Source organism: Falco naumanni, chromosome 2, assembly GCF_017639655.2.
Source record: "Falco naumanni isolate bFalNau1 chromosome 2, bFalNau1.pat, whole genome shotgun sequence".
In the NCBI taxonomy this organism is placed as follows: domain Eukaryota; kingdom Metazoa; phylum Chordata; class Aves; order Falconiformes; family Falconidae; genus Falco; species Falco naumanni.
Genome location: NC_054055.1, coordinates 30,892,823 through 30,914,609, shown reverse-complemented (window position 1 = coordinate 30,914,609; position 21,787 = coordinate 30,892,823). Strand labels below are relative to the sequence as shown.

The window sequence follows — 21,787 nt, the reverse complement described above, 5'->3', positions numbered from 1 at the left end:
GAAGCTGGCAGGCACCTCTGGTGAGGGTCTAGTCCCTGCGCAGGGCTGGGCCAGCTACAGCAGGTGCTCAGGGCAACACCCAGTCAGACTTTTAACATCTCCACGGATGGAGACTCTGCAGTCATTCAGGGCAACCTGCTCCAGTGTTCAACCACCTGCACACTCAAGGCATTTTTACTTATGTTTAAATTGAATTTCCTACATTTCAAGTTTGTGCTCTTTGCCTTGAGCCAGTTGGCACCATTGAGAAAAGCCTGGCTCCATCCTCGTTACTGCCTTTGTGAGGTATTTGTTTATGTACAGGGATTAAGATCCCCACCCCGAGCCCGCCTTTCTCCCAGCTGAACAGCCCCAATTTTTGGCCTTTCCTCAGGTCAGATGTTCAAATCCGCTAATCACCGCCGTGGCCCTGCATTTCTGTTTACAGGTCCAAACTCATCACACCTAATCGAAGCTGTGCCCCCCTCAGGACAAAGCTTTCGGCCGTACTGCTGCCTCCTGCCAGGGGCTGGCGGCGATGGGGCAGGGGCGGACGCTGCTCAGCTACGGCCGCCCCAGCGTCTGCCACAGACCGCTGCAAAACGATCACCTCCCAGCCTGCGGCGGGACGGGGTGAAAAGGAAGACGTTGCCTGCCAGCCCTCAGGGTACGAGGGGGGAGGCATGTACGGGAAAGCAGCGCTACAGCCTGTCCGCTCCTGGGCCAAGAGCAGGGAGAGGGGCTCCGTAGCGCTGCCCGCCTCCCACACGGCCAACTGCCCGCAGAGCTGCATCTGACAGGATGTGGGGAGAGAGGAGGCTTTGCCACTCTCTGTCCCGCCCGCAATGGCTTGTACCATTCTCTCCACAGGGAGGGGGGGAAGAGGGGAAGCGGCAGCGCAGCTCTAGCCACCTCAGTGCCCAGGGGCCGCCCGCTCCCCCCCTGCCGCCCGCGGAGTGGCGCCGTCCTGCCGCCACGCACGGGGCTGCGGAGCGCGCGGCCGCCGGGCGGGCAATAGGGCGCGGCGCCTCTTCCCGCCTCTCCTGCCCTGCTGTGCGGCCACGCCCCGGCCGCCATGTTGCGGTGGCGGCGGGAGCGGCGGCGGGAGCGCGGGCGGCGGCCGGGCTGTACGGAGCATGGGCGGCGCGAAGCAGCGTCCCGGGGACGCGCACCCTGGCCAGTGGGTGCTCATTGCACCAGGTAACCCAGCGGGGCTCCGAGGTGGGACAGGCTCTGCCGCAGCGCCGACCGCTGGTTCTTCACCGCGCCCCGCTGACTGGCCCTGGCGGTGCCTGCCCGCATCGCGGCGGGGCTGGGCCGTCGCTCGGGCAGGAGGCGGGTGCCTTTCTCCATGGGACGGAGCAGGTCTCTGGGCTGCTGTGTGCAGCCAGCCCCAGGCCTGGTGTGGTAAGGACGGTTTGAGACACAGCCTTTACACAAGGCCCTGCAGAGTACCCGTGTTCTCCTCTCCAGGGTCCTGTTTGCCTCACTGCATCTCTGCGTTTCATTTTTGTGTGTCATTAGGTTTTTCCAAAGGTAAGCTCGCCTCTGGTTTGCAAACAGCGTGTTGAGGCCTGGGGAGAGGAGCTGTAGAAGAGAGAGTCTTGTCACCAAGGTCCCAGATAGAGCCTCACCGTTGCCTCTCAGCTGCTGGCAGCCCACCTTGCCTCCATTCCCAGAGTCCATTCCTGCGTTTTTTGAAGGAAACAGTGTAGTGCCCTAAACCTCAGCTTTAAAAAAAACTCCTTGGAAGCCGTAAGTCCGAAGCTGCAGTGAAATGTCTTCGGCTCTTCCTCTCAATAGGTTGAAGAAGCAGACCTCCATGTGCACAGCTCTGCAAGTGCCATATACACAAGGCCTTAAACACTCAGTAGGCTTAGTTTCTCTCACTTCGTGCTGAATAAATGTGAAGGTGCCTTTCCCCCTTTTATTTCCGGCTACTATCAGGTTTTAAAATTTTAAATTCACAGATCACAAAAGGGTTTTGTGTTAGAGTGAGCAAAACAGGATGCTCCAGGACACCAAGAGGAAGGAGGTGTCTTGTAAGTGCTTTTTAATTGCTTAAGGATATGCAGCTTCCACAATTATCTGTGGGTCAGCTTTGTACTGTGCCTGTTTCTTGCCCCACCCAAAACTTTAGAGCATTAACTTCGACTAAACCTGATAAAAAGGAGGAGCTCTTTGGAGTAATTTTATGAGCTTTGTGAAAATGACTGTGATGATGTGAGAAGTGCTGTAAGTGGGACTGCTGAAGGAAAGGTATAGCAAGAGCTTAGTCCAGCAAAGGTTGAAAACAAGGCAAGAGCTCAGTCACATGCATCTGTAAGAGACCAGGCTTCTGTAGTTACATGAGAAACAGAACCAATTGTTATGATTTCACTGATTCCTCTCTTCCTCTGGTTTTACCTTTTTGATTCTACCCTTTGGTATCTGACATGCTTGATGCCTTAGAAAGGGATTTATAAGTGAAGAGGAGTTTGGTTTTTTTTGTTGTTGTTTTTTTTTTTTAATATTGACTCTTTACAGACTAGGATTTAAAGCTGCATCTTGTATCAGATGACTGGCTATGCCAACAGATGTCCATACTGTGCAAATATTTACAAATATGCTTAACTTATGCATGAGTAGTCAGTTCTGTGCAGTAAGTTAAATTCTTCAGTAAGCGTTTGCAGGACTGGAGCCAGAGCTTATAACTTTCATGAAGCCAGACAGTTTGTATTACCAATTATGCCAGCACAGCTCTGAAAAAATTTATATAGTACTCCAGATCTGTAAGAAAGTTTATTAAAGCCTTAGTAGAACCTCAGAGCACATAGTGATTTTAAAAAAAGTCTGGCTGATAATTTCAGAACTTCACAACTGATGAGACTTGCCAATTATATGAATAGAACTGCTGAAAAGAAATAATGCTCTTGGTTTGGTTTTAACTTTTTTTTTTCAGAAAAGAGATTTTTAAAGTTAACATCACTTTTCACATTTCTTAACTGGTTTGTTGAATGGATCTCAGAAATTCTTCACTGGCCATTTAGCAGAATTTGTAGTAGGAATACCTGATTGCTTTTAGGAACAAAGACAGATGCAGTTGGATTTATGACAAAAAAATGCTTCTTCTTTGTGTTAAATTTTAGTCTCATGGCAATCCATATCTTCATAACACCCGCATGGCATTATGCTACATGCATGCATAAAAATGACTGGTGTAAATAGTTACAGGATCTGCTTCTGGATGAGAGTTTAATACCATCTGTTAATAAATCTACCAACACCTTCTAGATGTAAATAGCTTATTTATCTTCTTCTATCTGTAGCCATTATCCTGTGCATAGGGAGAGGATGGGGCAAGGTGTTTTAATGCGATGCAAGAAGCTCCAAAACTTTTCTTGTAATAAAGGCGCTTTCTAAGGTCTGGTTTCAAGTGCTTAAGTTAGTTTGAACTAACCACCTAGCTAGCCTGCCTCCTAGAACAGCTTGTGAGGTTAACAATGTATACTATCCTACACAACCTAATAGCATCTCACTTGGATATGTGCCATTCATCTCACTTTGTTTGTGACATCTTAAAAGTGACTGTATGGATGGAAGATCGTGTTGATGGTGGCCAGTTCTACAAAGAGACTGGATATCTTAGCCAAAAAAAGAATAAGTCTTTCAGAAGTATAGAAGTAAAACAGTGAGAACTGAAACTTGCTTTCTTAAGAATCAGTATTTTTCAATTATTTGGGCCGTTAGAGGTTCAACAGTAGCTTTCTAGAACAAGGCAAAGATATGGCTGGAGTTCTGAAAAATGGTGCATGTGTTGCTCTGATTCCATAGTTGTTACGATGTTCTGAGAATCTGGTTTTGCACAGGTCTCTGACTGGTTTTGCTGCTTATGTGACATGTAGAAACACTTAACTGTAAAAAGCACGTGTAAGAGAAAGGTGAGATTCTTTCTGATTTGGACATCAGCAACTAACAACATCAGGTTGATTATCTGGAACACAGCATCTAAAAAGCAGGCAGATTTCATTTTCTATTGCCATAGAAAGTGAGCAGAGTATGCTTGTCGGCTTTAGTATTGAAGATTATAACATCATTACTAATCTTGTTTCAGTCCACATTGCTACACTATGTTCTGATGCATAGGCAATAAATTGCTGCTCTGATGTTCAGAGCATGTTTGATGATCAAGGAGATAAGTTTTGATTTTGTTTCTGATTTCTTAATTTTGATACTGATTTCAGTGTTCTGGAAACAGCTCAGAAACAAGAAATCTCCTTGGTCAGGTAAAACTGCCCATGTTCTTTGTTGAAGGCATGATTATGGCTGGAGGAGTAATGCAGTTGGACTGGTTGTTTTACTGATGATCGGTGTTATCCCAGCCCTCTTGAACCGTTCTAGAAGGCCAGACTTTGTCACTTCCTTTTGCAAGTGGTTAATTCTATCATTGTATTTCTGGTACTGTAAAACTTTGATTGCTGATGTCCATCTCATGTCTACACATCATACTACAGAGGTACAGAGCTACAAACCACATATCTCAGCAGGTATTCTGCGTGGATTATAGAGGTGCGTGAAGGTGGAAAGGGGAGCAGAGTTGCCTGAGTTGAGAGGCAGCTGTGATGTTCAGCAGGCCAGTCACCCTGTGCTTCATTTCAATCAGTCTTTGCCTACCCTCATTCTTTCCAATGGCATTCTTTCCTTCTTTTATTTTTCCTTCTGTTTTTATGAGCAGCCTGATGACAATCTTTGCTCTCACCAGCCCTTTCCCACACCAAAACGCTCGGGCTGTTTGGCATGGGAGAGTCACACAAGGGAAGTCCAAGTTGGAATTGAAAAGGAGACCCTCAGACAGTCATATCTGGGCTGGCTGGTAAGCAACTTCTAGGTCAGGTAGCAAATTTTACCTTTACAGATGGTAGCCTGCCCTTGTCCTGGTGAGAGCTCTTGTGATGGTGTTTCTGCTGATACTTACTTTTTTCACATGGAGACAGGATGATTTGATATGCTGGTGCAATCGTAGTTTTGTTTTGTTTTTATAAACATAATTGTTCCTGTGTTAGGGATCAAAATACCAAGGATAAGACAAAGGGCAAAGCCAGAAGTCAGGGGGAGCAGTTAGGAAGTGTGGGTCTGGTGGAGAAGGTAGGATAAGGAGAGGGCAGTAACCATGTTAATCACTTCTGAAAGGCTGGAAGCTGCTGGTGTACATTATGCAGCCTTATCACGGACATTTAGAGGAAGCTTGAGAAATGGATGTTTATAGTCAAGAGAGAAAACGATGAACAAACAGGAGGAGTCAGACAGAGGCACTTGTCATAGGGAGGGAAGCGATGAGGACAGAAAACTTGAGTGTGTGGGTAAGGATAGAGCTGTGCATGCTGGGCTCAAAATACAGTCAACTCTTTGGGCAGTTTCTCCAGTTGCAGATGAACTATGCCGTGCATATACAGGCACCAGATTTGGCCTAGAGCAGACTCAGCTCAGCACTAACTGTTTATTAGTTCAAGTACTGTGCCATGTTAACACATCTCTGCTATTTCCAGAACCAGCTTTGCAGTGCAGCTGCTTTCAGACAGTGTCTGAACTAATAAGTCCTGATGGACCCAAGCTGGCTCTGTGCAGGCCCACTTGGGTGTTTCTGTGCTGTGCTCCACGTTCCAGGGGATTTTATTAGCTTGGCTGGAAATCTGGATCTGAACTTGCTTTGTGCAGGGTAGTTGACGATGGTTAAGAAGACCTCCTGAATCTGGAGTTCTGGAGGAATCAAGATACCAAAGCACTAATAAGTCCTGAAGGACCCACACAGACTTCATTGGTGGATGGCAGAGTTTCCAGATTGTGCTTTTCTCATAGTGGTTGAATAATCAGGAACATTGTATTACCCATGTAGCTGAGCCCTCCTTTACCCTTGAGAATGCAGAGCTTCCTGTACAGGCTTTCTGTTGTAAGCTGTAGCAACTGGACAGGTACAAGGGAAAAGTAGCTCCTGAGAATTGAAACCTGGCTATCTCACAGCTAAAAAGTTGCTAATTAGGTGCTTTAGTAAAGGAGATTGTGTCTGTGTTTACTGAGTATTCATGTAGTTTTTTTAAAAATCCCTACTACCTGAACCAATGAGATTTTATTTTTTTTCACGTGCATATAGGAAATTTCTACTTGCTTTGTGAGTTGGGCCCATGGAAATACTGTTTTTTATGTTTTCTCTGACAATCATAAGATCTAGAAATTAATTTCTAGACAGAAATAATACTGAGACCCAACTTAATTGCAGGGTTCTAAGGGCAGGGCTCTGTAAAAACCTCAAATGCTGCGGCAGAGTCACTGTGGGTGACAGATCTGATCTGGGCTGTGTATAACAAATAAACATTATTACGTAATGGCTTCAAACTGATCTTACTGATAGCAACCAAAATCACACTAGCTGCTTAACAGAATGGGTGTGAAGGGGGCTGTCTCTTTTCAGTACACTTTCTCAGGGATAGGTGTTATATCAGAACTTGGAACTATTTACATCCACTGATTTTAGCAAAGAGGTCAGAAATTCAAGGCAGTTTTCAAAGTTAGGTGTTCCTCTCTACACCTGAAGTTAATCACAGAATGGTTTGGGTTTGAAGGGACCTTAAAGACCATCTAGTTCCAAGCCCCTGCATTGGGCAGAGACACCTTCCACTAGATGCTCAAAGCCCCATCCAGCCTGGCCTTGAACACTTCCAGGGATGGGGCATCCACAGCTACTCTGGGCAACCTGTGCCAGTGTCTTGTCACCCTCACAGTGAAGAATTTCTTCCTAATATCTAATCTGAATCTACCCTCTTCTAGTTTAAAACCATTACCCCTTGTCCCATTGCTACATGCCCTTGTAAAAAGTTCCTCTCCTTCTTTCTTGTAGGCCCCCTTTAAGTATGGAAAGGCTGCTATAAGGTCTCCCTGGAGGCTTCTCTTCTCTAGACTGTATTTAATTTGTTCTGTTTGTCTGTATTAGGAAAAGAAGTAGGGGTTAGCTGCAAGCTGAAAATTATTTTCAACCTTTATTTTTCTGAACTAGAAGTTTAGTTGACTACATTTTTTCAGTCTGTTGTTTTCTAAAACAGTAAATTGATTAGCTTTTTTGTTGTTGTTTAATGGGAACTGCTGTATGAATAGCATGGGAAGGATTGCAAGGGGGGGAGGAAATTTAACAATCCTATTATTTTTAGGAATTACTTATTTTTTTAAAAAAGGAGCAGTTTCACATTAGACTTGGCAAGTTGTTTGAACAAGTCTCATGTATGCCAAAAGTCAGATGGAGGCAGAAATAAATGGACTGTGATGCCAAACCATAGGACATCAGCAAACATTAATTTAATCCTCCATTCTTTCAAATGAAACTAAGGAACTTTTCTTTCAGTGCAACAACAGAGGAAGCATTTGACTTGAAGATTTTGGGTCATATTGAGAGAAGATATAGCAAAAGAAGCTGTGGTATACTTAATGCATGGAAGTAGTTTGCTTTAACATCTGAAGTAGGCAAGTTTGGGGTTTCTTTTTTTCTCATTCTCACACTTTGCACAATGCTTTGATACATGCTTTTATTTAGCTTTTGAAAAACAGTTCAATTTATCTGCTGCAAAATAGACCACACTGCTGGGCTGTTAGGGAGCTTGGTTCAGAAGTTGTAATGAATGTCAGAATTGAGCAGGATACTTGAACATTAATACTTCCAGAATAATTTAGATAAAGAATTTGGAAATAATGTTTACAATAAACAAGTATGTATGGGTTTTAAGAGCTGACTTAAAACATTAGAAAGGTCATATAAAAATATGTGCACATATTTATATACCTTTTAAATAAGGTGAACGTGAATATGCTTATTTTAAAGTTAGCACTCTCTGGGCATATTTTACTTAACCTCCCACTAAATTGGCATTTGCATCTCCAGAACAAAACCTTTTGCCTGTAGGTAATTTGCACGATTACTTATATGTCATCTCTTAAAAGGCATAGTGAGCTCAGCTGTGTATAAAGCAGATATAACTGGCAAGCTAAGGAGCCAGAAGGAAGCACAGCAAATAAAATAACTGAAAAGAGATGTTTTAATGTGTAACACCATCTCCTACTTCTGCTTTCTGCCATCTGGCTTGGAAGAGGCCAACTTATGCCAACTTAGGCCTCTCTGCACATGGGAATAGGGCTGATTCAGCCAGTAATACAGCTGCACCAGTGTTGACCCTATAAATATTGAGAAGGGAAGTCTGAAGTTTTTATCCTTTCAAGTGATAACCTGTTCTTGAACTTCTCCAGATTGACCTCTCCTTCATTCAGCTCAAACCCCTGCATGTTCTGTCAAGCATCTAGATTTCAGTAACAGATGAATTAGTACTGTCCATTGCTGCCAGTGAGTCCATGAAAGTTTTATTGGCGTAAGAAGTGAACTGTGCCAGCATAAGGACAGTGATGCTCTCAGGAAGAAGTCTTAATATTTAGCTGTATTGCAAGCTGTGTACTGGAGCAAAACACCACTCAAACCATCTAGTAGCCTTTCCATGTGAAGTTTTGCTCAGGATAGAAAACAGTGCCATTTTTAGATACCATTGTGTTTTATCATAGGATTAGCAGGTGAAGTGGGAGCCAGAAAGATTTTAAGGGGTATAAGTTATGTCACATTAATTGTTATTTCATTAGGTCACCAAATAATAAATGCTGTAATTACCAAACTGAAAACCATTCTATCTTTTACAACAGGCATGTCAGAAGTCTAGTACTGTGTATGGTAAAGGAGAGGGTAAGGTGGTGAAGTAGCATCAAGTTAACATAACTTTAGTAACAACTAAAAAATTTTACAAAATCAAGTGTGTGCAAGTGCAAAGCCATACCTTAATTATAAGCACCTGGAAAAGGGGCTGCAGCAGTAAATTGAGCTGTGCGCCATTTAGTACCCCCCTGAGAGTATTGGGAGCCAAGGAAGCAACAATGTAGTCTTGTGGCTCATCTCTTGTTCTCACCTCTGTAAAGTCACATACAGTGTAGCTTTCCAGTTAGCTTACAGTGGTTAAAGACCCCAGTGTCACATACAGGGTAGGTTATATTCTGTGCCATCTGCTCCTGCCATGGGTTCTGTCCCTTTGTTCCGGTGATCATGTAACCGTATCGTAAGTGAGAATAGCTTACTGATCTGCTTGAAAATTAATACTTTTTTTGTGACTGGTTATTTCTCAGCTGGATCAGTGAAATGAGCTGACTTGCTGTGTGGCCACGGGATTGCTAGTTTAAATGGAAAGAAAGCATCAGAGATGTGGAACAGGGAGGGAGGAGAGGTGGGGACCTCAAGATTACACTTTTGAATGGCCTATGACCTTTGGTCATTTGAAACCATTCATGAAACTGTATCCTCAGCCTGTGCGTACGTGAATGCATTCCTTATATTAAGAGTTAATTGCCTTGTAAATTATAAAATATGTCAGAAGTTTGGGTGATACAAACTACTAGATTTATTAATTTTCACTGGGCTTTTTTCAGGGCATGCTGCAGGACAGAGGACACAGGCGCTGAATTAAAACCATTTACTTCAGAGTTGACTGATTCTAAAAATAACATAAATAAAATGATTATTAGATCTAACATATCTGTACCCTTAGGCTACATAGTTTAAAGTCTTCCATAAAATGTCCATTTAATGGGCTCCATCATAATGTCTCCATCTGACACGCCTTTCATGCGTGGTTAGAAGTTAAGAAGGGAATGGAAAAGACTTGTGTAGGTGACGTATGGTTTAATATCTGTTTTTAAATGAAATCTTAACTTTATATTTCCAGACTTTTAAATAATCCTGTTTTTTTGCAGGGTGATGGTGGTAGGGAAATCTGTGCTCTCAGAGGGTTTTTTCCTCTTACGCAATTGACAGATATTTACAGCCTCTTTGCTTGCCTGGCTGGCAGCTTTTTGCATGGGAATTCCATATAACTTGATATTAGTCTGTTATATATAGTATTCTATAAGCATATTTTTTTTTTATAAAAAAGGTGAGTAGACCTTGCATCATCCATAACAGTTTCATAGATCTTAGTGGGAGTTTTATGTTCTTTTCCAATTTATACATGTTGCTGTACCAGCTAACACTTTTTTTTTTTTTTTAAATGGCCAGATTCATTAGTGCCTCATATCTATCCATTGTGGAAGAAATTATTGGCAGAAATCCCTTGACAGCTGGTTCATTTTTACTTTGTTCTGTTTGTATGTTTTATAGAATTTGCCTGGTTGTATGTCTGACCTCCATGAAATACGATAGGCTTTTCTCCTTTTCTGTAATGGAAAGCTTTCTTTAAACTTTTATAGTCTCTTTCGCTCAGCTTCAAGATTCAGAGGTTCTGTCTGTAGACTCCAGTACAACTGATGTATCACCCACATTTTTAGGTGGACTTTATGTGAGATTTGGTTGTTAATAGTGAATGAACAGTAGACTATAACTTAAGAAAGTAGACATACTTACCAGTCCAGTGTTGGCATTTAATTGTCTTGCATTGTGCTTACCTCAGAACTCCCTCCTCTGGTATAGCGGTAGCAGTACTGCAACCGGATGTACTCTGTGTAACTGGAAGCTTCTGGAGACAGAGGCATATACTTGCAGGGGATGGTACAGGTGGGTTTAGGCTTTAGGTGGGTTCAGCTGCCTCCTGGAAGTGCCTGTCATCTGTCTTCCCTGGCAATTTAGAGAGTGGCTTGCTAATTGAGATGCCTTCTTGGGACAGGATTAATTGAGCCCCTCCTTGTGTCAGTTTTTTGTGTCCTGTAGCCTTGTATCAGTTTTTTGTATCCTTGTAAATGTTGTCCCAGGAGAATAGCATGCTGTGCTGGCACATCTGTTAGTAAACTGACCTGTACTGACTGTGTGTTACCTGCAGCTTACAGCTGCAAGACAGTTGGTAGAGAGTATAGTAGTCAGAAAACTCTTACATCTCTCACTTGTTCTTGTAGATGAACAAGTTTCTCTGGGCTGAGCTATGGAAGCTGTTGTAGTAAGCATAGTGGCAATCACCTGATGTTTTCCTTTAGGATTTAGCAAAAAAACCTCTTCCTGTAATATCCCTTTTGTCTGCTTATTTTATGTAAGATTATTTCTTATGTGGATGTGAGTCTTAAAACTAAAAACAAAAGAAACTAGTTTAACTTAGTTTTGTTAGAAAATTTCTACAGTACTGTTTTTTAAGAAGTCTGTATTTATTTAGCTATAGGAGATCCTTGCACAAATACAAGGACTGATAATGTAATGACATTAAAGAAATCCAGTTACCTTTCCTGGCTAAAGGCCAAAACACACACAAGTTAGCTTTGGACACCTAACTTCAAAATTCTCTTGCTCAGCATTTTCCTAGTTATACAGTGTTTAAATTCAGATAAATAAGGCCACCTTCGCCGTTAAGGCCATGTTAATACTGCATCCAGTTTTCCAAGCAGGCATTCGCCCAATTGCCTCTTTTTAACTGCCGATTTGACATCTAGTAGAGCCAATCTATAACAAAAATATACTTCAGATGCCCCTGGAAATGGAGTGTGGTGTTGCCTACATTTTGAGGAAACTGAAGGTAAAAGAAACTCAGAGAAACAACTTTTGCCTTTGCCCACTCCTTCCCTTCTTCGTGTGTGTGTGTCCCATCTTCTGTGGCAGCTGTGTGGAGAATGTGATGTGTATACTCTGATTCCATCAGCATGAGATACTGGGACTGAAGGCTGCAGCTCAGACTGTTGTTCAGTGGGGTCTGATCACAGCTGTCCTCTGTGCAGTGATGAATCCCACAGAGATTGGGGAGGACCAAAGAACTAAATGGGCAGTGCTGTGCTTCTCTTCACATGGTGAGCTATTGGCTGAGCCAAGGCAGCTGCAGGGCCAGGTTGCATATACAAAGGGGCAGAGCAAAGGCTGCTGAGTCTGGGATAGCACGGGGTGTTGGGAAGGCAGAAGATTGATGAGGAAGAGATGGGACACTGTATCCCTTGGGTTTGCTACAATGAATGTTCCCTAAGTGCAGGTGTCTCCCAGGCTTAGCAGGGCTAGATAAATTCAGTGTGTTACTAGAAGGTTAGGAAAAGAATGTGTCAACTAAATAAAGATGTGAACTTCATTAAAAACAGCTACATTAGGAAGGATTGTCTACTTAATTGTTCACATTATACAAGATGCAACTTAGGGCTCAGCTGGACTCATTCCCAGTGTTCATAAATCTATGCAAGAAGAAAGCAGAGCAACTGAGTGCTAAAAGTTCCTTTGGGATTTTTTTGTTTTGCTTTTTTTTTAAATTTTGAAACTCACATTTAGTGTGTATATTTTAACATGTTCATGTGAAACATCAAAGTAAACACAGTGTTTCTTTCACTGTCATTAATCACTGTAGTGTTTTAAAAAGTAACAAAAAATACCCTAATGTTAAACTGTGGTCAAGAATTGAAATATACACAGCTCTAGAAATTTGAAGTTTGCCTTTGCCAGGGCAAATGTAGCTTGACAACCGTGTGTGTTTATGTATTCACATGTGAAGCAAGTCTGGTTAGCAAATATGGACTTTTTCCATTAAACCCCCTCAACTTACATTGAAACATTTTGAGCAGTTTTTCAAGCCACCTGAAGACTCAGCTAAAAATTCGGGGAAAGAAAATGACTGTAAATTCTCCAAACAGCTCTGAGAATTATTATCCTCCAACACTATCGTAAAACACACTTGCTTTTTAAGCCTTGCTTACGTCTTTATCTGGGCAATTTCTGTTTGTGACACAACTGAATAAGCAGGAGTGGATGTAAAAGTTGAGGGTTATTTGGAGCTTTTTTTGCCACTGAGGTGCCAGTGAACAACCTGTGAGAAGTCCACCTGTCCTTTCTGAATGTGTTGGGGATAGGATTTCAGCCAGAGTGGAGGACAGCTATTTTTGGTTGTGCTTGAGGTTCCTAGTTCCCTGTTTTCCACAGAAAAGAACTGTGCTATCTCCCACTCTGCAGACCTCCTGGATGCTACTGAAAGGGGAAGGACGATGTGGCACTTGTGTTCCTTCCAACAAGCCTTTGTGAACAGCTGTGCGGCCCGCTTCTGCTGCTGCTCTCTGCTTTCCTCAGCAGCACCGTAACTAAATTGTCAGCCTGATCCCTGTCAGTCCATTCTCTGGGGTCTGGATACTGGTTGTGCATGTGAAATGCTTTAGTAATTTTCCTTCCTCTGATGAATGGCTGTATGAAGGGAATTGGGACAGAACTGGCAGTATGCAAGCTAAGAAAGATGATGCTGTCATGTTGCTCTTCACTCAGATGTGGGAAGTTGTTTTCATAAATATGTTAGACTTTCGCTCCAAAGAGAGCTTGGATAGAATATTATTAACTGGGGATCCTTATAGATGGTTTTTTTTCAGACTTGATTCAGCATCCTTGTGGGAACTGTTTCCTTTCTTTCTTTTTTTTTATAATTTCACAGAGAAATTGTACTTTGTAGCTCTGCTTTTTGTCTTTTTTTTGCTTAAGGACACAGAAAAGAGAACAACTGTCAGAGGCTTAAGCCAAAGGTGCTGTATTCTCTCAACTTCTTTTTCCTGGGGAGGGGAATTAAATGCACTCTTTATTTTTCAAGATTATACATAAGAGATAAACAAGTGTGCATATTTTTCACAAAAACAACGACCACTCAGACAAATCATGCTGCATATTCCTGCGTAATCTGACTTCCTGAAAGCTTTAGAGGACCACTGTTTCTTCCCATAAGTATTTTACCTTTTGCACTTTTAACTTTTTAATGCCCACATTGTGCTTGGCCTAACTTACCAAAGCGTTCTCATTGTCTTTTGTGACTAATCAGGGCGACATATCAGTTCATCTTGCTTAACTGAAATGTCAAACTTAGGAGATCTCTTGCCTGAGGCTCTCTAGGGCAAAGTGGTTTTCAGAATCTAAATCATTCCTAGGTACATATCTTTCCTGTAGCAGATGGAGAGTGCCAGGAAGTCTGGAATGATAATTTCGGTGCCTTGATCAGGTAGGATGAATTTGAGCTGAGACTTAGAACTTTTAGGTGGAAAATACGTGAGTTTTCAAGAAGTGTCAATCCAATTCCGAATGTCTTGGAGAAGCATGACAAAACTTGAAATACTTCTCAATTTACAAGTTCATAACTTTTTCCTCTCCCTCTACAGAGGCTGCTACTGACCCCCCTAAGACACCTGACAGCGAACCTTTGTTTACAAAACTGCGCAATCCAAGCACAGGCAAGTTTTGGAATTGTGACATGAGCCTGTTAATGTTCTGGTTGGTTCCCTCCACCACCAAAAAATTCATATTTTGCAAGCTGAAATAATGATGATAGTTTAAGTCTACGTGCCAAAGATATTGCTGGTGATGCCAGATAGTTAATGCTGTGCAAACATTTAGGATTTCTTTTATAATTTTAATTGGTTGAACTGTTTATTCATCAGGAATATTGGCAGCACAAAAAAGAGGTGTAATTTAAGTTCTGTTTTTAAGTGCATTAGTTTTGGGAAGCTTACAGTGTTGGGTGTTGAGCCTGGGCTTTTTTTAATCCAAATTTAGACTTCATAGCATTCATCTTATGCTATAAAATAAATAGTTGGAGCTAGAAGAAGTGTTTCAGTTATACTTACCAAGATTTTTGGGTCTTTTCATTTTTAAATCTAATTTTTCTTCTTTCCCTTGTCAAAGTGGTGGTGTCTCTTTTCTCATGATGAGGCACTTCGAATTCAAAGTACATTGGAAAGACCAGCAAATGCAGGTGATACAATGACACCACCATCCCACAGTTATTTTCTTATAATCAGATTGTTCTTTTTGTCAACGATTTGTTATTATTATATGAGTAATTGGAATATGAGATACTGCAACAGAAACTTGCAGTAAGCCTTTGTTAGGGTTAATGTATTTTGTTTGAAAAACATGTTTCATGCTTTTTTTTTCTTAAGATCCTTTGGTTTCTGTAGATTTAAGTTGTATGTTTTTGTTTTGAAATTCACTGCTCATATTTACGTGTTTGTAAATAAAGTCTTCAGGTACATTTTAATGTCACAATGTACTAACTCCTACTTGTTCTTGAAAGAGGAAAAGAATTAAAAATAATAGAAACAGAATGTGAAATCACTTACTAATCATGATACCTGTTTTTTGATTGCTCAGATTTACAGTGGGAATGTATAGTCATGGATATTTTCCACCTGTTGTATTATATTAGCTTTCTAATTTATTATGTTTTTAAAAGCATAGATACTAATTTGCTTTATTCTGTGAAAGAAGAGATCTGTTTACCTTGTAGAATAAGAGATCTTCTGAAAGGTTTCTGGGGAAAGCCTAAAGCACAATGATTGCCTGGGTGTGTTCCTTTAGAATTTACAGGAGCTTATTTATAGACCTGCATAAACTTCCAGTTATGTAGCCTATTACAACTATAGGGTCTGAAAATGGAAGGACAGAGAACACCCTATTAATCTATTTTCCTTATGTTTGGGTCTAACAGATGAATTGTTGATGCCAGATATTGTATAAATATGCACTGAAGGACTCAGCACGCTATAGAATTGATGCTAACCACTTTATTAAATAAAAGCATGCATGGTCCTTTTTATAGACAGGCAAAAAGGACAAAATGTCTGTCCTTTACAGAGACTATAAGTTAGGGTTCAGCCTGCAATTCAGAAGTACCACTTCTGAAAAAGAAGCATTTTTAAAGCGCTGAACTAAAAGAAGGGAAATAACCGTAGCATAAGACTTAAGCAACTAATTGAAGTGGTAAAGTTGTGAGAAAAGCTGCCTAAGTTCTCTCTCCATCCATTAGTATTTCTGTCTAATGACACTGTTGGGAACCTGTGGTGACTGTCCTTTTAACATAATCAAATAAATTAAGGAGCTGGAGGTAGGCAGTAGGAATGGTCCCTTTCTCAAGATTTCATAGGTCACCATAGCATTTGGCTTGTGCTGTCAGTGGTAGGAGTCTAAAGTTGTTCAGTGAGCACTTCTGTGAGTAGTTTGATGTCTGGCACTGAGCAAGCTATGGTATAGACCCTTGCTGAGAAGCACATGGTAGTGATTGAGCCCTCTGCTCTCCCTTGTATCTACTCTCCACTCCCCCTCAAAAAAAAAAAAAAAAAAGTCATGAGAGAACTCAAACTGTATCCTTAGGTGAGGTTAAACATCTGGTCAGCCTTTTGGATAAAGGGGGGGAAATGCATTATCAGTAATTTTTTAGAAGAGGTGTGGCTGGCCATTTTTGCTGACCTTCCTATGCACCAAGGGATCTCTGCAGACTTAGAACAGCAGTGCTGACATCAGCTTGCAGGTGCTTACATTTGAAACTTTTTTTGAGCCAGCCCATGGTCTGCAAGTCAGTGCAGCTTTGCAATTTATGTGTTTTGAGCAGAAATGTCCTGTTGTAGTTGCTCTTGTCTCTTGAAGATGCATTGATACCCAAGACAGGACCACTCCAGCCAGCAGACTCAGCTGACCAAATTTCAGGGGCTCTTTCTGTAGTTCTAGCAACTTCCTGTTTTAGATATGGAAAATGCCAATCCTGCTTGCAACGTATTCCTCACCCTTTTATTGTAACCCAGAACTAATGTGAAATGGCAGAGCTGTGCTATGGGGTGGCCTAAAATAAAGTTTTCCTTTTCCTTTCCAAACTATGAAGATTCTGATGGGCACTTCAAAGCAACTCCTTTTAGCTTCCTTGTTCACATTGTTTGTCTACCCATAATGAGTCATCGACAATCCATTTTGATACACGCAAAAAAAAATATTTCAAATTGTCACTTGGAGGTTTGATACTTTTGTTTTTCTAACCTAGAGACTGATATCTTGGAGACAAACATGATCAAAGGAAAGGGTATTTTCTTGTTTTTCCACCTTCCCCCTTCAGTACAGACAAAAGCTGATTTCTTGAGTGATTTTGATTTGGGTTTGGATCAAAGGCTTTGTGTTGTAAGATGAACTATTCACACATATTATTTATTGATTCAAATTCAGTTTAGTTTATAGAGCTGGTAAATGAACATCTGTATATAATAGTTTTCTTTGTCTGAGCTTTCTTTGTAGTGAGTTTATGTAGAATGTGTGTATGTTTGTGTGTCTGTATGTATATAAGGCACATTCTTCAGATGTATTGGGTATTCTTTTGATTTTTGTGAAAGCTTACAAACACAAACCAGATTTCTTTTCAACAGGGGAAGCAACTCTTTACTTATTCAATAGCGGTGCACAGCAGCTGTTTGAAGTAAAAGCTTTTCATGAGGAATATCGTTCCTGGTTTATAGGTCAGACTGTTCAACAAGGTGAGTACTATAATGTATCCTCCCAGCTGTAACTAATGTGCATACACAGACCTTCCCTCTTACTTCTAGTAAATTTACAGGTGTTTTTCCTAGTTGTTTGAGGCATGCTGTATCATATCCCCAGCTTCTGACACACTCATTTGCCATCTGGATTTAACCAGGGCTGGGGGCTTTGTGGTCTCTCTTTAAAAGGCAGCCTTTGGCAGCCTCAATTAGACAGATGTTCATTTGTCTTTGGGGGTTGGGGGTGTGTGTGTAAGTCATTCAATTGTATTTAAACTGAAGTGATTAGCTTGCCTTGTCAATCACACCAGCAAGTTCTCAGTGCAAGAAAAATATGTGTGATCTTACGGGAGGGAAAAAGGGCTGGAAGGCCTTAGCTAGCTGAACAGCCGAGTGTTGTGTTAGAGCTCCAAGTGTTGGAATGTAAGGTCTTGCTTTCTTTTAATTACAGCTGTAGTCCCGTGTGTGAGTGCTGGGATCTGAGGATAGGCCTGCTGTCTGAAGGTGCCATTTCACTGTTCTGTCTGAAGTGAGCTCATCTATACCATCCCAGTCATACTCTGTACCTAGCTTGCTTTTCTGAAAAGGAGGAGGAAACTCATGTAACTCCTTGTGACAGCTTTAACAAGCCTTTATCAGTAACAATGTCACTGAAGTAGTGTTTCTCTGCCAGCATATCCACAGACCAAACAATAAGTATTAATTCAGGAGAAGAAGGTGTATTTGTTTTGTCCTTTTTAACTAGAAAAAAGACCGTTTATATCGATAAATAAAAGCAAATAAAAGCAACCCCACTGGACATGTGCCTTCTTTAATGGTAATATCCCAAAGCGTGTGTTAGCTTTTAAACATCCTCTGCAGGTGCATATAGCAATCCAAGTGGTATGTCTGTGAGCTTTTCCTTGCTCCATCTGGGGGTGAGCCAAAAGACTGAGTCTGCTCCCTGCTCCCAATTATGTCCACGTTGTATTCTCCCCCCTCCCTTTCTAACCTCTTTTTTGGCCCTTGGGAAACAGTTGCCTTAAGGAATCATTGCCTGTTTTCTTTAAAAGATAGAGGAGAAGAAATTGTTCCTGAATGTTAGGGCTGCTGCATCTCTGAAAACAATCAGGGAAAGAACAACAGGAAAAAGCTGTGTGTTTGCAGTTAAAGCAAATTATCTTATTATCTGCAGAGAAGGGTGAAGGTCTTTGTACATCTAGAGCCCAAATTCTTTAGAACAAATAAAAATACCTCTTCCTGGATGTACAGTGGAAAGCGTTTAAATGGAAGCTGTGAGAAAGTGGCTAGTATTTTTTCCCTCCAGTTTTATTATCAAAGCTTTCATGTTTGTAAGTAGTCCTGGTGCTTGCTTTGTCTCACTTAGTGCATTATGTTAGTAATACAGATGTTAGATTGGGTATCAGCTTTGCCTTCCCACTTCATCTTTTGTTAGTTTTAGGGCCATTGCAATAGGATTTCCTTTTCTTTAATTATCTTAATCATTTGATTTAAGCCAAAAAAATTTACATTTATTTGCTTTTGGTTTGCTAATTGATGTCAAATTGTCGTCAATTATTTGGTCTCATTAGTGAGTTTCCTTGATGTTACATTGTTTCCAATTATCTACAATTATACAAAAAGCCTGACTAAGCCATTGTCCCGCAATGAGCTCCAGATGGGCAGAGGTGTCTGTTTCAATGGGAGACCAAGTGAATACAACATATTGAGCCATACTTTCTGATCTATTTAATTATTTTTTTTCTACTAGGAGACAGCGTGCAGATTCTCCCCTTATAGATGAGAGGCAGCTCTAACTTAACTAGCTCTTGAAATTCTTTCTTGCCCTGCCTACCTCTTCTGCCAGCACAGTGTTGCCTTGCCCAGTGTTTGAGGTGAAGTATACTGGATACATCTGGTATCCAAAAATAAGTTTCTGTTACACCTAAATCTGCCAATAGAGGGCAGCTTCAATTTTTATGTTTTTAATATAGTCCAGAAAAAGGCAAAAATAAGAGCACTTGAAGCTAGCAGACCTGCAGCAGAGCTTCTGCTTTGGTTTGGCAGGGTTGAGAATTGAGTTAGCTCTGTATTTTTAATATACAATCACAAATTCTATTTTCCTGCCCATCTGATTAAAATACTGAGATACTTACTAGAAAAAAAGATTCTTCTCTTCTTGCCTCCACTCCTGAAAAACATCCTAAAAAATCCATAGGTCAATATATCGTGTCTCTTAGTACTAAGCTTACTTTTACATTTCTGTCACTTAGATGGGCGTTTGCTATTTGTTACACCGATGGACCCCTTATTTCTGATACTTTACTACCTCATAAAGGCAGACAAGGAGGTAAGGCTGCTTTATTTTTTCACTGGAATTCTCAGGAGAAAATGTTATTTCTGACTTGAGAAATTACGTTAATTATACAAAGAGGGGCTTCCATAATAATGGAAATTTAATTTGCATGTAAAGCAGTGAAAGCCACCCTAGCAGTACTTTTGTTTGCATCAAGTTTTTTCGTTGGTAAAGTATGTTCCAGGTGTCGGCTTGCAATCTCAACAAACGAATCACCTGCTTTTTAAGAGCAGTGGAGAATCTCTTTTGTCCTTTTGTGTGAGCCTGTCCCAGGACTGTTGAATTTAAAATGATGAGATACCATCAGAGTGAAACAAATCAGTGCCCTTTCTGAGGCACCAGGAGATGAATTATTTTAAGAAAGAAGAAGAAGGAAGAATTTGGATGCTAAGGAGGAGGAGCAAGGAACATTTCTGTGGCAGTTTGAACTTGAAAGGAAGCATTGCCTCTTTAGAAGAAGTGTCTGTATAGATGCTATATCACAGAACAGGAACAGAATGATCAAGTATCCAAAAGTCGGATAGTTAATAAATGACAACTGATTTATTGTGGGTGTGGCGAAAGTTTATTTAAATTTTGGAAGTGTATCAAAAGGCAAAGGCAGTTCCTGATTTATTGTTTATAATCTGCCTGTGGAAAAAGGGGCATAAAATAAAACGTAAATGTTGATCCTTGTTTTTTGTTCCATGGAGGCAATAATTTCACTTTATGCCTCCAAAGAGTTTTTGTTCTAAGAGCATTTCCTGTAAGGTTGGTTGCTATTCTCTGCTTTTGATTGCAAGTGGAGAATGCAGGAAAACAATTTTTGTATGGTGAAGAAATGAAGCCCAACTACACATTTGTAATAGTAACCTATTGTTCTGTAATTATTTTTAAATTATATATGGTATAGGATGCGCAAATATATCCTGTGTATCTGTTCTCGGTTTCTGCTTCAGGATAGCCCATCAGAAGTTGTCATTTCACAAGGAATAATTTAGCTCATTCTCTAGGCACTGTGCTCTGTTTGAATTCATCATCCCTTTGAAAGCTTTATACCAAACTTGAATCAGGGACACAGTAAATCTCCTCTATGTGGTAGAGTGTTGAGGTAGCCTGAGTAAAAGACAACTACTGCTGATGTTCCTGTTCTTGGGAATAGTCCTGTACTGCCCTTTACTTTCCTGGTACGTTGTTTTCTAGGTTTTCTGGTTTTCTAGGCCAGGCATGATGCCAGATAAGTGCACAGAGTTCTGTGTCCTAAATGAGGGCGAATGCATTCCTGCTTAAGTTAGTGTATTCTTCAGTAAAGGGGAAGTCTTGAGAACTGTGTTGCAGATACTTTGTCTAAGGCCAGCTTGAATGCAGCACAGTCACTTCTGGCTTGAAATAATGGGTATCAAGGTATCCAGTGGGTATCTTAGGATCATCCTTTGTGCAATCCTTTGGTTTTGATACTGTGATGCAGAGTTGCTTGATGTGTCTTCTGAGCAGACCCATCCCCTATACAGCAGGCTTTCTTGGTTTAGGCCAGGGCCCCTGTACAATGTAAGCGTGGCTGTCTTTCTTTGAGACACAGGCAGGTTTGTGCAGGTTAAGTTATCTATAGGAAACAGTTCATTGTAGCTTTATTTCTGCATCTCAGCCTTCTTTTTGCCAGTGTTATTGTGCCTTTTCTTTTTCAGGAGAAAAAAACTTAAAATCCTTTCTGGTTGTTGTTTTTGTTTGGTTTTTTTTTTTAATGTGTTTTGAGGGAGTTTTGGCCGGTTTTTATTGTGATTTAACAATGGATGGTTACTTTTATTAAGCCTCTGACTGTCTAGCAAGAGGATTAATTAATAGTGAAAGCAGTATACCCAAGTGGGTTTTTTTCATGCTGATCTGTATAATGACTTCAGCTTTGGCTCCTGAGACCATGCACTCTCTGAGGATGGAGAGCTCACTGAGTCTTTGTACTGATGCGCTAAAGGATCTTTCCAAAGGGAAGGCTGCCAGTTGTGCCAAACTGTGCTGAATGATTATGCATTGTTTGGCAACAGCAAAATTTGTTTGATGGTTCTGTCATGTGTGGGGCTATTTAAGTTATGCCAAAATCACTTTATATACATACTCTGGCCAAACTGGAATTGACTTTGCAGAGGTGAAAGGTTAATATTGTGTTCCAGAAGCTGCCCTGCTCCTTTGAGATTTATCTTTATGGAAGGAGAAGCAAAATTTGAATGGAAGTTA

General features: G+C 41.0%; 1 protein-coding gene across 4 annotated transcripts in view; it reads left to right on the top strand.

The window, feature by feature from the left end:
• Positions 1-1,040: 1,040 nt before the first annotated feature.
• Positions 1,041-21,787, top strand: part of RNASEH2B (ribonuclease H2 subunit B) — a 39,258-nt gene continuing 18,511 nt past the window's right edge. Inside the window, exons 1-4 of one of the 4 annotated variants that reach the window (XM_040583806.1) lie at positions 1,041-1,179; positions 14,107-14,178; positions 17,134-17,241; positions 19,497-19,573. In XM_040583806.1, coding sequence (XP_040439740.1) covers positions 1,116-1,179; positions 14,107-14,178; positions 17,134-17,241; positions 19,497-19,573 — 321 coding nt within the window. In that variant the 5' untranslated portion in view covers positions 1,041-1,115. The remainder of the gene's footprint in view (positions 1,180-14,106; positions 14,179-17,133; positions 17,242-19,496; positions 19,574-21,787) is intronic. The other 3 variants (XM_040583804.1, XM_040583803.1, XM_040583807.1) reach the window with 3 other exon arrangements.